The 12,418-nt window shown below is 34.4% G+C and overlaps 1 protein-coding gene across 10 annotated transcripts in view; it reads left to right on the top strand.

Moving 5' to 3' along the window:
* MIPOL1 (mirror-image polydactyly 1) overlaps positions 1-12,418 on the top strand; it is a 365,075-nt gene that overhangs the window by 109,119 nt on the left and 243,538 nt on the right. For all 10 annotated transcript variants that reach the window (XM_064365793.1, XM_012469139.3, XM_012469173.3 and 7 more), the window contains 2 exons: positions 10,316-10,349; positions 10,609-10,779. In XM_064365793.1, coding sequence (XP_064221863.1) covers positions 10,316-10,349; positions 10,609-10,779 — 205 coding nt within the window. The remainder of the gene's footprint in view (positions 1-10,315; positions 10,350-10,608; positions 10,780-12,418) is intronic.

A 12,418-nucleotide genomic window follows, 5' to 3' on the forward strand; every position in this document is an offset into this window, starting at 1 on the left:
AGAACAGAATGGTACAGATGAATTTTCCTTAATAAACATTTTTGTTTTGAGATGAATTCTCGCCCTTGTAGCCCAGGCTGGAGTGCAGTGGTGCAATGTCCGCTCACTGCAACCTCCGTCTCCCGGGTTCAAGCTATTCTCCTGCCTCAGCCTCCAGAGTAGCTGGGATTAAAGGCATGTGCCCTCATGCTCAGCTAATTTTTGTACTTTTAGTAGAGATGGGGTTTCGCCATGCTGGCCAGGATAGTCTCAAACTCCTGACCTCTGGTGATCCGCCTGCCTCTGCCTCCCATAGTGCTGGGATTACATTCATGAGCCACCGTACCTGGCCTAATAAACATTTTGTTTTGAGGCCTGTTTGCCTTCTTTGAGCTTCCATTTCTTGGCAAGGCATTGCTCTTGGTACCTTTCTATATAACCCTAGGGCAATGGGTTGGGAATGGAGTTTGATAAGACCTCTCTGGGACTGTATGCTTCTTTTGCTGGAGGTTCCATCCTCTGCTTACAGTATTTTGTTTGGTGCCACGCATTAAGGGTTCATGCTATCTGGTCTCTGTATACGTATCCTAATTTCATGGGGATATTGCTTTTGAGCTTTTATTTGTTTCACTATTGTAGTAAAACATGGCTTGCAACCTTTGCCTCCTAGGTTCAGGCTCTACTTCTGCCTCAGCCTCCTGAGTAACTGGGACTAGAGTTGCATGCCACCACACCTGGCTACCAAAGTATATTTTTAAAATGTATATATTTTTAAATTTACCTTAAGCTATACACTATTGTAAAATTAAAAAAAAATACTATTCACAATAGCCAAGACATGGAGTCAACCCAAATTCCCATCAACAGTAGACTGGATAAAGAAAATGCTGCACATAGACACCATGGAATACTATGCAGCCATAAGAAGGAACATAAGAAAGATCATGTCTTTTGTGGAAACATGGATGGATCTGGAAGTCATTATCCTCAGCAAACTAAAGCAGGAACAGAAAACCAAACACCACATGATCTCAGTTATAAGTAAAAGCTGAATGATGAGAACACATGAACACATGAGGGGAACAACACACACTGGGGCCTGTTGGGGTTCTGTAGGAGGGTGAACATTAAGAAGAACAGCTAATGGGTGCTGGGCTTAATACCTGGGTGATGGGTTGATCTGTGCAGCAAACCACCATAGCACACATTTACCCATGTAACAAACCTGTACATCCTGCGTATGTATCGCAGAGCTTCAAATAAAAGTTGATTTTAAAAAGTAAAATAATATAAATACAAAAAAAAAAAAAAACACATGGCAAGCCTTGATTCTTGCTTCCTCTATACAGATTCTTAGGTAATACAGGCTTTTCTTCATGAAAGGTTTTTGTTACTTTTCTCTGGGCTGTCTACTCAGCTCATTCTCAGATTATTTCTAAGCTGTATGGTATAAGTGAAAAATTCTGTTTTGTTGGCTCACTGTCTTCCCAACACCTGTTTTGTAGGTAATCTAGCCAAAATCATCATCTCTCCACCCTGCACCCCCTCCCTATTTTAAAAAATTACTACATGACATCCTACTTTCTTTGCTATTTGGTTAATTTGTATATTCTGTTCATGTAGCTATATGATGGGGTAAGTAGATTTGGGTGTTCAGATTTCCCTATTCCATCTTTACTTGGAATTCTATTTTTTAAAAGATTTTTAGAAAATCATAGCTTAGTTTTATATTTCCAGAACAATTGCGAAGATCATACAGAGAGTTGCTGCATAACCCTCACCCATTTTCCCTTATTGTTAACATCTTACATTACTATGGTACTTTTGTCACAGGGGAGAATTCAGTACTGTTACATGACTATTAATTAAACTCTATACTTTCTTTGGATTTCACTACTTTTTCTCAAATGACCTTTTTATGCTCTAGGATCGTATCCAGGATTCCATATTGGATTTAGTTTGTATGTCTCCGTAACCTGCCCTGGGCTGTGACATTTTCTCTAACTTTTTTGTGTTTTAAGACCTTTGATAGTTTTGAGGCATATTATCAAGGTATTTTATACAGAATGTTTCCCAGTTTGGGTTTTTCTTGTGGTTGGTTATGCTGGTGTTATGAGTTTTTAGGGTGAAGACCACAGAAGTGAGTACCATTTTCTTCACATCATTTCAAGGTTATATTCTACTAACATGATTTACTACTAGTAATATTAACCTTGATCATTTGGCCAAGGTATGGTTTGCCAAGTTTCTCCACTGTAAAATTACTTACCTCCATTCCTTTGTTTATACTCTACTCTTTGGAAGCAAATCACTAAGTACAGTCCATACTAAAGAATGAGGATGGGAGGTTTTTGAACTCTACCTCCTGCAAGGGAGAATATTTACATAAATTATATGTAATTCTTCAATACAGGAGATTTGTCTCTTTTCCCGTTTTTTATTTATTCAACCATTTGTGTCAGTATGGACTCATAGATGTTCACTTAATACTTTGAATTATAATCTAATACTATATTATTTATGTTTTTGCTTGAAATGTTCTACCTTTGTGGATTGGAAACGCTTTCAGGTTAGCTCTTGTATCTCTTTGACATGTCCCCATTCTTTTACGTTATTTATTTGTTTTTGTTTTGAGATGGGGTCTTGCTCTGTTGTCCAGGCTGGAGTGCAGTGGCGTGGTCACAGCTCACTGCAGCCTTGACTTCTTGGGCTCAAGCAATTCTCCCATCTCAGCCTCCCCAGTAACTGGGACCACAGGCACTCATTTGGCTAATGCCTGGCTAATTTTTAGAAATTTTTTTAGAGACAAAGTCTCACTATATTGCCCAGGCCAGCCTCAAGCTCCTGAGCTCAAATGATACTTCTGCCTCAGCTTTCCAAAGTGCTGGAATTACAGGCATGACCCAGTACACCTGGCCTCTTCTGATTTTTGAACATTTTCCTTTTGGCATGACAAAATACTCCAGTGTCACCTTATGTAGGGATGTATAGAACTGTGCCCCTCCAGTAGATTCAGTCGTTTCTCCAAGGAATTCTAGTTCCTTTTATTGGAAAATAGTATTAGAAACCAAGATGTGGGTGTGAGGTGTGCCCTTTGTTGTGGGAGTATGACTACTTCTAGACATTTTCCACAGACACAGTAGGAAATACACGTATATGCTAACTGATGTATACACACATATCTCTTATTTATTCATCTATCCATTTGTATCTATATCAAGCTAAACATGAGTTCACACTGATGTTCTTAATTCAAATCCATTACCAGATGGTTCATTCTAGGCTTCCCCTCTTGCTCATCTGTAAATTATTCCATCCACTGGTGACAAACCTGGCCTAAAGCAACCACCATCTCTTTACTTATTTGTTGAAACCTAGTATACGTTTTAACTCTTTCTGAATCATTAACCTGTACCTCCATGAGAAATAACTTTACCAATGAGAATATACTATGTATAGTTCTTTTAGTCTTTAGTCTTATAGTGTCAAGACACCATTTTCCAAAATTACTTCATTTGTCTTCTTCCTCCACCCCACTTCTTTGAGGTTAGGCCATATTTTTTAATGTAATTAGACTTATTTATTGTAGTAGACTTATTTATTTATTTTATGTAATTAGAGTTACTTATTCTAGCCTAGTGTTCTTTGATCTCCTAGCTGGTTTCTTTGTGTGCATACATTAAGGTTCACTGTGTGCTGTAAATATCTGTGGGCTTTGGCAAATGCATAGTGTCATGTATCCAAATTAGTTCTGCTACTTTAAAAATCTCCACTGCTTCTCCTACTCAAATCTTCTTCCCTCCCCAACTCTGTGGCAACTATTGACCTGCTTTCTTCCCCTAATAGTTTTTCCTTTTTTAGAATGTCATATGAATGGAATCATACAATATGTAGCCATTTCAAACTGGCTTCTTTCATTTAGCAAAATTCATTCACATTAATGATTTTATATTATGTTCTTTCTTCTTGTTGAATAGTATTCCATTGTATGGAAGTACCACAGTTTGTTAATTGATTTCTTTGTATAAAGGATATCTTGGTTACTTCCATTTTTGGTGATTTTGAATAAAGTTGCTTTAAGTATTCACATACAGGTTTTTTTCTGGACATGCGTTTTCAAATCAGTTGAGTAAACCCAGTAGCACTACTGCTGAATCATAAATTAAATCTATGTTAATTTTACATGAAACTGCCAAATTCTTTTCCAGAGTGGCTATACTAGCAACAAATCAGAGATCCTGTTGCTGTGTTTCCTTCCAAGCATTTGGAACTGTTGTTTTTGTTTTGTTTTGTTTCTTGTTTTGGATGTTAGCCATTCTAACAGATATGTAGTAGTATCTTAATATTTTTATTTTTTATTTGCATTTCCCTGATGACACATGATATTGAACATCTTTTTAAATGTTTATTTTTCATCTGCATATCTTATTTGGTCAAATGTTCAGATATTTTATACAGTTTTTCAAATTAGATTATTTTTTCCCTTCATTGTTTAAAAGAGTTGTCTATATTCTGGATATAAGTCCTTTATCAGATATGTGGTTTGCAAATATTTTCTAGTCTATGTCTTATTTTTCTGAGTCTCTTAGTGTGTTTGGCAGAATACAAGTTTTAAATTTTGATAACATTTTTTAAAAATTCTTTTTTTTCTTTTGCTTATGGATATTCTTTTATTCCACCACCATTTGTTAAAAAGGCTGTCATTGGCCGGGTACGGTGGCTCAAGCCTGTAATCCTAGCACTTTGGGAGGCCGAGGCGGGTGGATCACGAGGTCAAGAGATCGAGACCATCCCGGTCAACATGGTGAAACCCCGTCTCTACTAAAAATACAAAAAATTAGCTGGGCATGGTGGCGCGTGCCTGTAATCCCAGCTACTTAGGAGGCTGAGGCAGGAGAATTGCCTGAATCCGGGAGGCGGAGGTTGCGGTGAACCGAGATCGCGCCATTGCACTCCAGCCTGGGTAACGAGCGAAACTCCGTCTCAAAAAAAAAAAAAAAAAAAAAAAGGCTGTCATTACTACATTAAATTTCCTTTGCACCTTTGTCAAAAATAAGTTGACTATATATCTGTGGGCTGATGTCTGAATTTACTATTCTGTTTCATTGACCTATATGTTGATCCATTTGTCAATATCACACAATCTTGACAGTGAGTCTTGAAATCAGGTGTAGTCCTCCAACTTTGCTCTTTTATTATAGAATTGTTTTGGCTATTCTGGATACCCGTTTTATAAAAATTCAGTAATACAGCCATTAAAACTTTAGAACTCTTCTTTGGAGATTTGTAGGTACTATGATGTTCAATTTATCAGGCACCAAACAGTGGTATATTATTTTGCATGCAATTTATGTTCATAAATTTTGTTACCTAAATCAATCACCAATTTTATTCATGCGATTTGCTTCTAAAAATATTTTTGTGCTTTGAAACAATCAAATTTACCTACAGAAGACAGAAAATCAGTTTTTCATAAAATGTCACAACTCTTGAAGTAGGTATATTCATGTTTTATAGATGAAAAAGCTTAGAGGGCTAGACTACTTGGCCAAAGACTTAAAATCAATCAGTTACACATTGTCAGAATGTCTACCTCAGATTTACACAGGCAACTCAAACTTAGCATATCCAAAATGAAACTTACTAATTCATTCTTGAAACCTGATTCTCCTCCTTAATCCCCTATCTTGATCAGCGTTACAACCATCTGCCTGTATATGCAAGCCAAAACTTCTTCCTCAGAACTCCTGTTAAACTGATCTCTTACTTGGTTTATTCTGTCTCTTTAACTAATATGTTTAAATTGAGCCTATCATTCTTCTCTATTTTTATCCTTCATTGAACATCTACTTTTTACATATATTTATTACAGTTTTTATTAAAATAAATTGAAATTAGTATTCCTTGAGGCAGAATACTTTTCATATTGTCCTTTAGAGCATTAGTATTAAGGGAAGAATGGGAGTGAGCAAAAAGGAACACATTCAATTCCCAGCTTTTTCTTTTAATTAATTAATTCATTCAGTATTTATTGAGTATATACTGTGTCAGGTACAGTGCTAGTTGTGGGGGACACAGCATTGTGGTCAAATTGAGTTAAGTAAATAAGTAATCATATAAATACTTAAAACAATTAACAGTTAATTTGAAGAATTTTTGATTTCTAGAAACAGCTTATAAGAGGGACTCCTTTTGTATCAAAGTCTGGGAATTCAGGTAGGGGAAAGAGTCAGGGAAGGCTGCACATACCAAGCAAGAAAAACAGCAGCAACAAAGAATATTAAGTCAGTATAGTTTGAGATGGTTCTGTGAAGTTCCCTTCTCTTCTGCTGAATCTATAGGTTCTGAACCTTCAAGAGTGTGTTTTGGACTACATCTTGATAACAGGACAAACTCATAACTGTTTTGCTTGACTGAAAGGTGTATTTGGGGGCACTGAGTATAGGATAAAATTATATAAATTGTTTCACATCTTTTAAAAAATGTTTAATTTCTTGCTTTCTATAATCTTCAGATGTTTTGTCATCTTTTTTCTCTCATCTGCTTTGCTACTTCTGATCTACATTGTGTCTCTATTACAGTGTCTGCTTTGTCTTATTCTGCCTCTTCTCTGCTTTTCTTTACCCCTTGGATCTTTAATGCTTTTTCTCTTTCTTTTTTTACTTTTATCCAAAACTAGGGGAAAAAAATAAAAAGGATTCAAGTTAAAATTACTTATATTTACATACTATTATACACGTTTGCATTTGTGTATTTTACCTTTTCAGATCATGATACCTTTTTTTCAGTCTCTTTGCTATCATTGGTATTTTTTTTAACATGTTAAATGTGGTATGTAGAAAATGAGAGAGAATAAAAGCAAACAAATCAGAATTTTCTTGTTAGAATAAAAGCAATCAAATTAGAATTTTCAGAAAAATTAGAATTTTTTTTATCATTTGAGGTCAACGTTTTGCATCTTAGGATTGAACAAGGTGAATGACTAGTTTGAGAAAGGAAAAAGGTGATATTGACTGATTTAGGGATAAATCAAGAAATGCGACATTTCACGCATGAATCTTTTCACTTAGAGTGCAAGGTTGTCAGTCAGAATTTGCATGCTATAGGAAATCAATTGAAACTTGAGCCCATAGACATTTACTTCAGCAAAATTCTTACTAATTATCATGATTATGTCAAGTTAGACTGTTGTAGGCATAATTTAAAGTTTACAAAAGATTGGAATTCTTTTGTCTAATTGTAAACCTTATATTAATGAGATATATAGTTCATCAGATATATTTCATATAACACCAACTATTATTTTAAGTATTTAGATCAGTAAAGTGTTATGTATTGTACATAACACTAGTAAACCTTGGTACCTTCCCCAAAGTAATTTTAAATAGAAAATTGAAAGCCATGTATAGTTGTTTCAAATCACCTCTTTTCTGAAAAGGTAAGTTGTCTAAGTTTTGTGTTGTTTTAAGTGACACAGTATGTGATACACTTATTGTAGACCTGAATTTCGTTTTCTGAAAATTATTTTTGTTGGTTCTTAATCCTAGACTAGATATTGAATGATCTGGCTTAGAAAATTATGTCAAATATTCTAAATTGGCACTTACAGCACAAACATCAAAGAGCTAGTCTCATTTTCCAACACTGTATCAAGGATTTGCAAACTAAGAACTTATGTTGAAATCCAGCCTGCTTCCTATTTTGTAAATAAAGTTTTATTGGGATACACCTACACTTGTTCACTTAAGTATTGTGTATGGCTGCTTTTGTACTACAGAGGCAGAATTTAGTAACTATGATAGAGAGCATACAGCAAAGCCTAAAATAATTACTATTTGGCCATTTACAGAAAAACTTGGCTGATACCTGCTCTATGTAATCTAGTCGAGACTAAATTATGATATAATCTATCTTTGATATCTGTGATATCTCCTGAAACTTTTAAAGAGACACGAGTAGAGAAAGTTACTTGCATCTATGTAGATTTTCAAATCTTGAATTAATCATTTTTTTCATTTTGACTAAAGTTATATTTTTCTTTCAATGGCCATTTATCACTATACTTACATCAATTATAAAGAATTATAACAAAGCAAGATTGAGATCCAAATGCTAAGTGGCTGACTTGGCTCACCTGCGTCTTGTGTGTCAGACCTAGCACAGTAGCCTTACCAAAAACATAATTTAAAATAATTTATAAGCAAATGACAAATCACTATTTATTATGTGCTTTCAGCAGCAATCACACAAATTATTTAAAGTCTGAATTCTAAATTAATGTGCCAGGGATCTGGAATAGGCTTTGATAAGAACTTTTAATTCTGATTTTTTACAAATGTTTAAATCATTAGTAGGGAATTTTAATATTAGACTAAATACAATTATCTTAAACCTTTCCTATTGAAAGATATTAATTTGAAACATTTGAACTCTTCATCTTTCTCTCCTTACAGTAATGGTTTACATTGCAATGCCTGAAGACAGCCTATAAACATTACATAGAAATTCCATACATTTTTTCCCGTTTTTTGTGTGTGTTGATTATTTGGAATATATAGATTAGGTAACCTGCTGTTGTTTCTTTCCTGGTCATATATAATTCTTTGAAGCTAAAAATAGAAATTTATAACCTTGGTAACTAAATGTCTTTTGTTGTTGCAAAGGTTCCAGAGGAATTTACCAATGTAAATGTTTAATTATCATGTATCTGTTCACATTTTAAATTATCAAGTTTAATAAGGTAATTGTGAAGTTTGTAAGCATTTAAATTGGATTTTATTGGATAGCTGCCGTAATTAGGTCTTACTTTGATTTTACCTGAAAAGAATGGCAGTAAAAGATAAGATAAATATTTCTCACCACATATAACTTCCTTAGAAATTGTATTTAGCCAACCAGTTACTGCTGGTTAAGTGCTACTAGTTTTCTTCAAGTATTTTCACTATGATAATAAATGTAAGACTATTATTATATACTTTTCTGCTATGTTTTTCAATTGAGATGAAAAGAAGTGCTTATCCTCACAATTCTTGTAGAACAAAATTTTGTTAGGCAGCATCTTTGAAAATTGTTCATTTATTTTGAAGAATAAAAGATAAAAGATGAAAGTAGTTGCGCTTCTTTAAATGTAAACCTAAGTGGACGTTAGTAGTTTGAGACACATTGAATTATATATAACTTAAAATTACTATACCTTCCTGTTAACCTATACTATTTATGTATGTCTAGAAATAGCTTTTTAATATATGTGTATATATTTTTTTCTGTTAAAATACTATGTTCTAAAAATACCACTTTTCCATGAGTGTAGCAGTTTTATCCAGTTGTGAAGTTTGGAACCATTCAGTGGCATATTTATTAGGTGTCTTCTATTATCTTTGGCTAGTATCCTCTTTTATGGTTAATGTTAAATCATAGAAGCACAGAAATCGGGGAAAACTTGAGAAAACAGCAACTTGGATATCTAAACTTTTTAGTGTAATTTTAAAATAATTGAGATCCTTTCTAGAATCTATACCTTTTCACTAACACATATTACAAATTTTCTTTTAATTTACTTACTTTAAATGGTTTCCTAAATTATATTATAGACATTTTCTATGTAATTTAAAACTGCTTTCTTTACCTTTGCTGCATTTCTTCAATTTCTCAACATCAGTAAACACTTTCAGGAACCACTATGACTCTTATAAGACAAAAATGTATTTCTGAGGGGAGCCAATTTGTATTTTTTGTCTTTATGTTGAATAATTTTACATATATTAGGAAGAAGAAAATCACATTCATTAGTCATCTAAAAACTTGGTACAATTTTGGTCAGCCTTCCTATATATTTGTGTTATAATAACAAATAGGTAACAGCAAGAGATTTTTCACTTCAAATTTAGTGTAATTATTTGTCATTTTTTTGAGGGAACATAGTTAAACTTTGTTATAAAAATACTTGCCTTGTTTTACTTATGATGGTGTCCAAAAAAGAGAGGAAATACAGTTTCTGATAAAAATGGAAAGTCCAGGAATAAATATAATGATGAGAATGAGTGCTTTTATCACTGGGGAACTTTCTTCATCTAAGCACATATGAACAATTGATCCTTGTAGTCATATATAGCAGTAAACATTAATAACTTAACAGTCTGAAGTCAGTGCAGAAGATATGGAGCATTATTGAAAGATGGAGTCGAGCAGGTGGCACTTTAATATGTTCAGTGTCATGGTTGACTCTAAAGACTAGTCGAATGAAATTACTTGAGGTTCTAAAGATTTAAAAAGCGAACTCATTTTGCTGCACTAAGGAAATGCTACTGATCAGGCTTTCTGTGTCCCTTTTTTCTAGGCTAGAAAATATTAACCCTGAAGAAAATGACATGGTAAGCCATTCTCTGAGGAGATTTCTTGATGTCAGTCTTATATCTTAGAGGCTTAAGTTCAATTGAGTGGGTTTCAAGAACTAAGATGTGGGAAAAAGAAGAATTGACACACTAATAATGTACATCTTTGCTGCAATATGAAAATTCAATAACTTCACTCAGTCAATTTACAATTCACATGTGCCTATTAATTAAAACCCTATATTAAATAAAATATATTAAAACTTCATGTCTGACTAACATATAATGGTGTTGGTAGACATTACAGGAATTACTGAACAGAATAAACAATGCAGACACAGGGATAGCTATTCAGAAGAATGGAGCTATAATTGTGGATAGAATCTACAAGACCAAAGAATGTAAAATGAGAATTACTGCAGAAGAAATGAGTGCACTAATAGAAGAACGGGATGCTGCCTTATCTAAGGTAACTCTGCATGTATCTGTAAAAGCATATACTTACCATTTTCCTCTGTTTTTTTAACCATTAAAAAATGACTTTGGCCCAGATATTCTTAATTCATATTAGTTTTTAGCACATAATTAATACCACAATGATTAGCTATATTAAAATAATTATGTATTTTATTATACTACTGTTCAAAATTTGCAACCTCATTTTAAATAAAATTGAATGCAGTCTCATTTCTTCATAAAATTAAACTTGTTTTATAACATGCTAACTTGTTATAGAAATTTAGTTATATTCTTTCAATTAATCACTTTATATGGGACTTCTTACTTAAGCTGCAGTTTTCTGAGGGCTGAGATTATGTCTGTATTACTGTTTTATTCCCATTGCCTAATTCAGTACCTTTTAGTAAACAATGATTAATAGATCAAAATTATTTATGTATTTTTTTCTGAATTCCACTTACGCTTTCCCGTTCTACCCAAAACCTGATTACCTCCCTCAAGCCACTGCTTCCAGTGCAGTCCTTTAAAGTAGTGGCTGTGCTCTCTCTCATACCAATTATACCACTGGGCTTAGAGGTTTGTTTCTCATTATTGTTTTTATTTATTTATTTTTTTAAATGGAGATGAGGTATCACCTTGTTTCCCAGGCTGCTCTTGAACTCCTGGCCTCAAGTGATCCTCCTGCCTCGACTTCTCAAAGTGTTGGGTTTGCAGGTATGAGCCACCATACTCAGCCTTGTTACTGTTTTCAAATCAATGTCTTTTTCACTCCCTGAACACCTCCAGCTTTGAAACTCATGCATCAGACTGTACTACCCAGTACACACTATTGTTGTAGCCATGTACACACTTCTATGTCACTTCCCTTGTTTTGTTAAGATTTTTGAATCTATTCCGATGTTTCTTTCTTTAGCCTACTCATGTCATAATTCTTGATGATGTAAATTTCTGTGTAGACAATCCTTTCAAAAATTACAGTCTCTTATTTCCTAGAATTTCTCTGCTTTAGTCCTTGTGTGCTGCACACAATATCTGCCATCTACTCTGTGGTCATACTCTGTTCCTGGTCATTCTGAGTCTCAATGTCAGGCCTCCCACTTTCTGACTACCAGCTGCTGTCTTTCTAGCTCACTCACTCTAGAAGTCTGACTCTATCAATTTTTCAACTTATTTATTTCTTTTTCTTTTTCTTTTTAGCAGAGTCTTGCTCTGTGACCCAGGCTGGAGTGCAGTGGTGCAATCTTGGCTCACTGCAGTCTCCTCCTTCGAGGTTCAAGTGATCCTCCTGCTTCAGCCTCCTAAGTAGCTAGGACTATGGGTGTGCGCCACCACACCTGGTGAATTTTTCTGTATTTTTTGTAGACACAGGGTTTTGCCATGTTGGACAGGCTGGTCTTCAACTCCTGACCTCAAGTGATCTGCCTACCTCAGCCTCTGAAAGTGCTGGGATTATGGGTGTGAGCCACTGTGCCTGGCCTTAACTTATTTCTATTGATCTTACTCTTTTTTATCCCTAAAACCCCTTATATCCTTACTCTGCCCGCCACACACATCTAGCTTAAATTCCATTGCCCATTATAATTATCACCAACTTGCATATAATATAACCTTATTTTTCTTGGCCCCCTCTTCCTTTGTCCTACTCACCC

Source organism: Aotus nancymaae, unplaced genomic scaffold (genome assembly GCF_030222135.1).
Source record: "Aotus nancymaae isolate 86718 unplaced genomic scaffold, 86718_ANA_hifiasm-v0.15.2.pri h1tg000062l, whole genome shotgun sequence".
Taxonomy (NCBI): Eukaryota; Metazoa; Chordata; class Mammalia; order Primates; family Aotidae; genus Aotus; species Aotus nancymaae.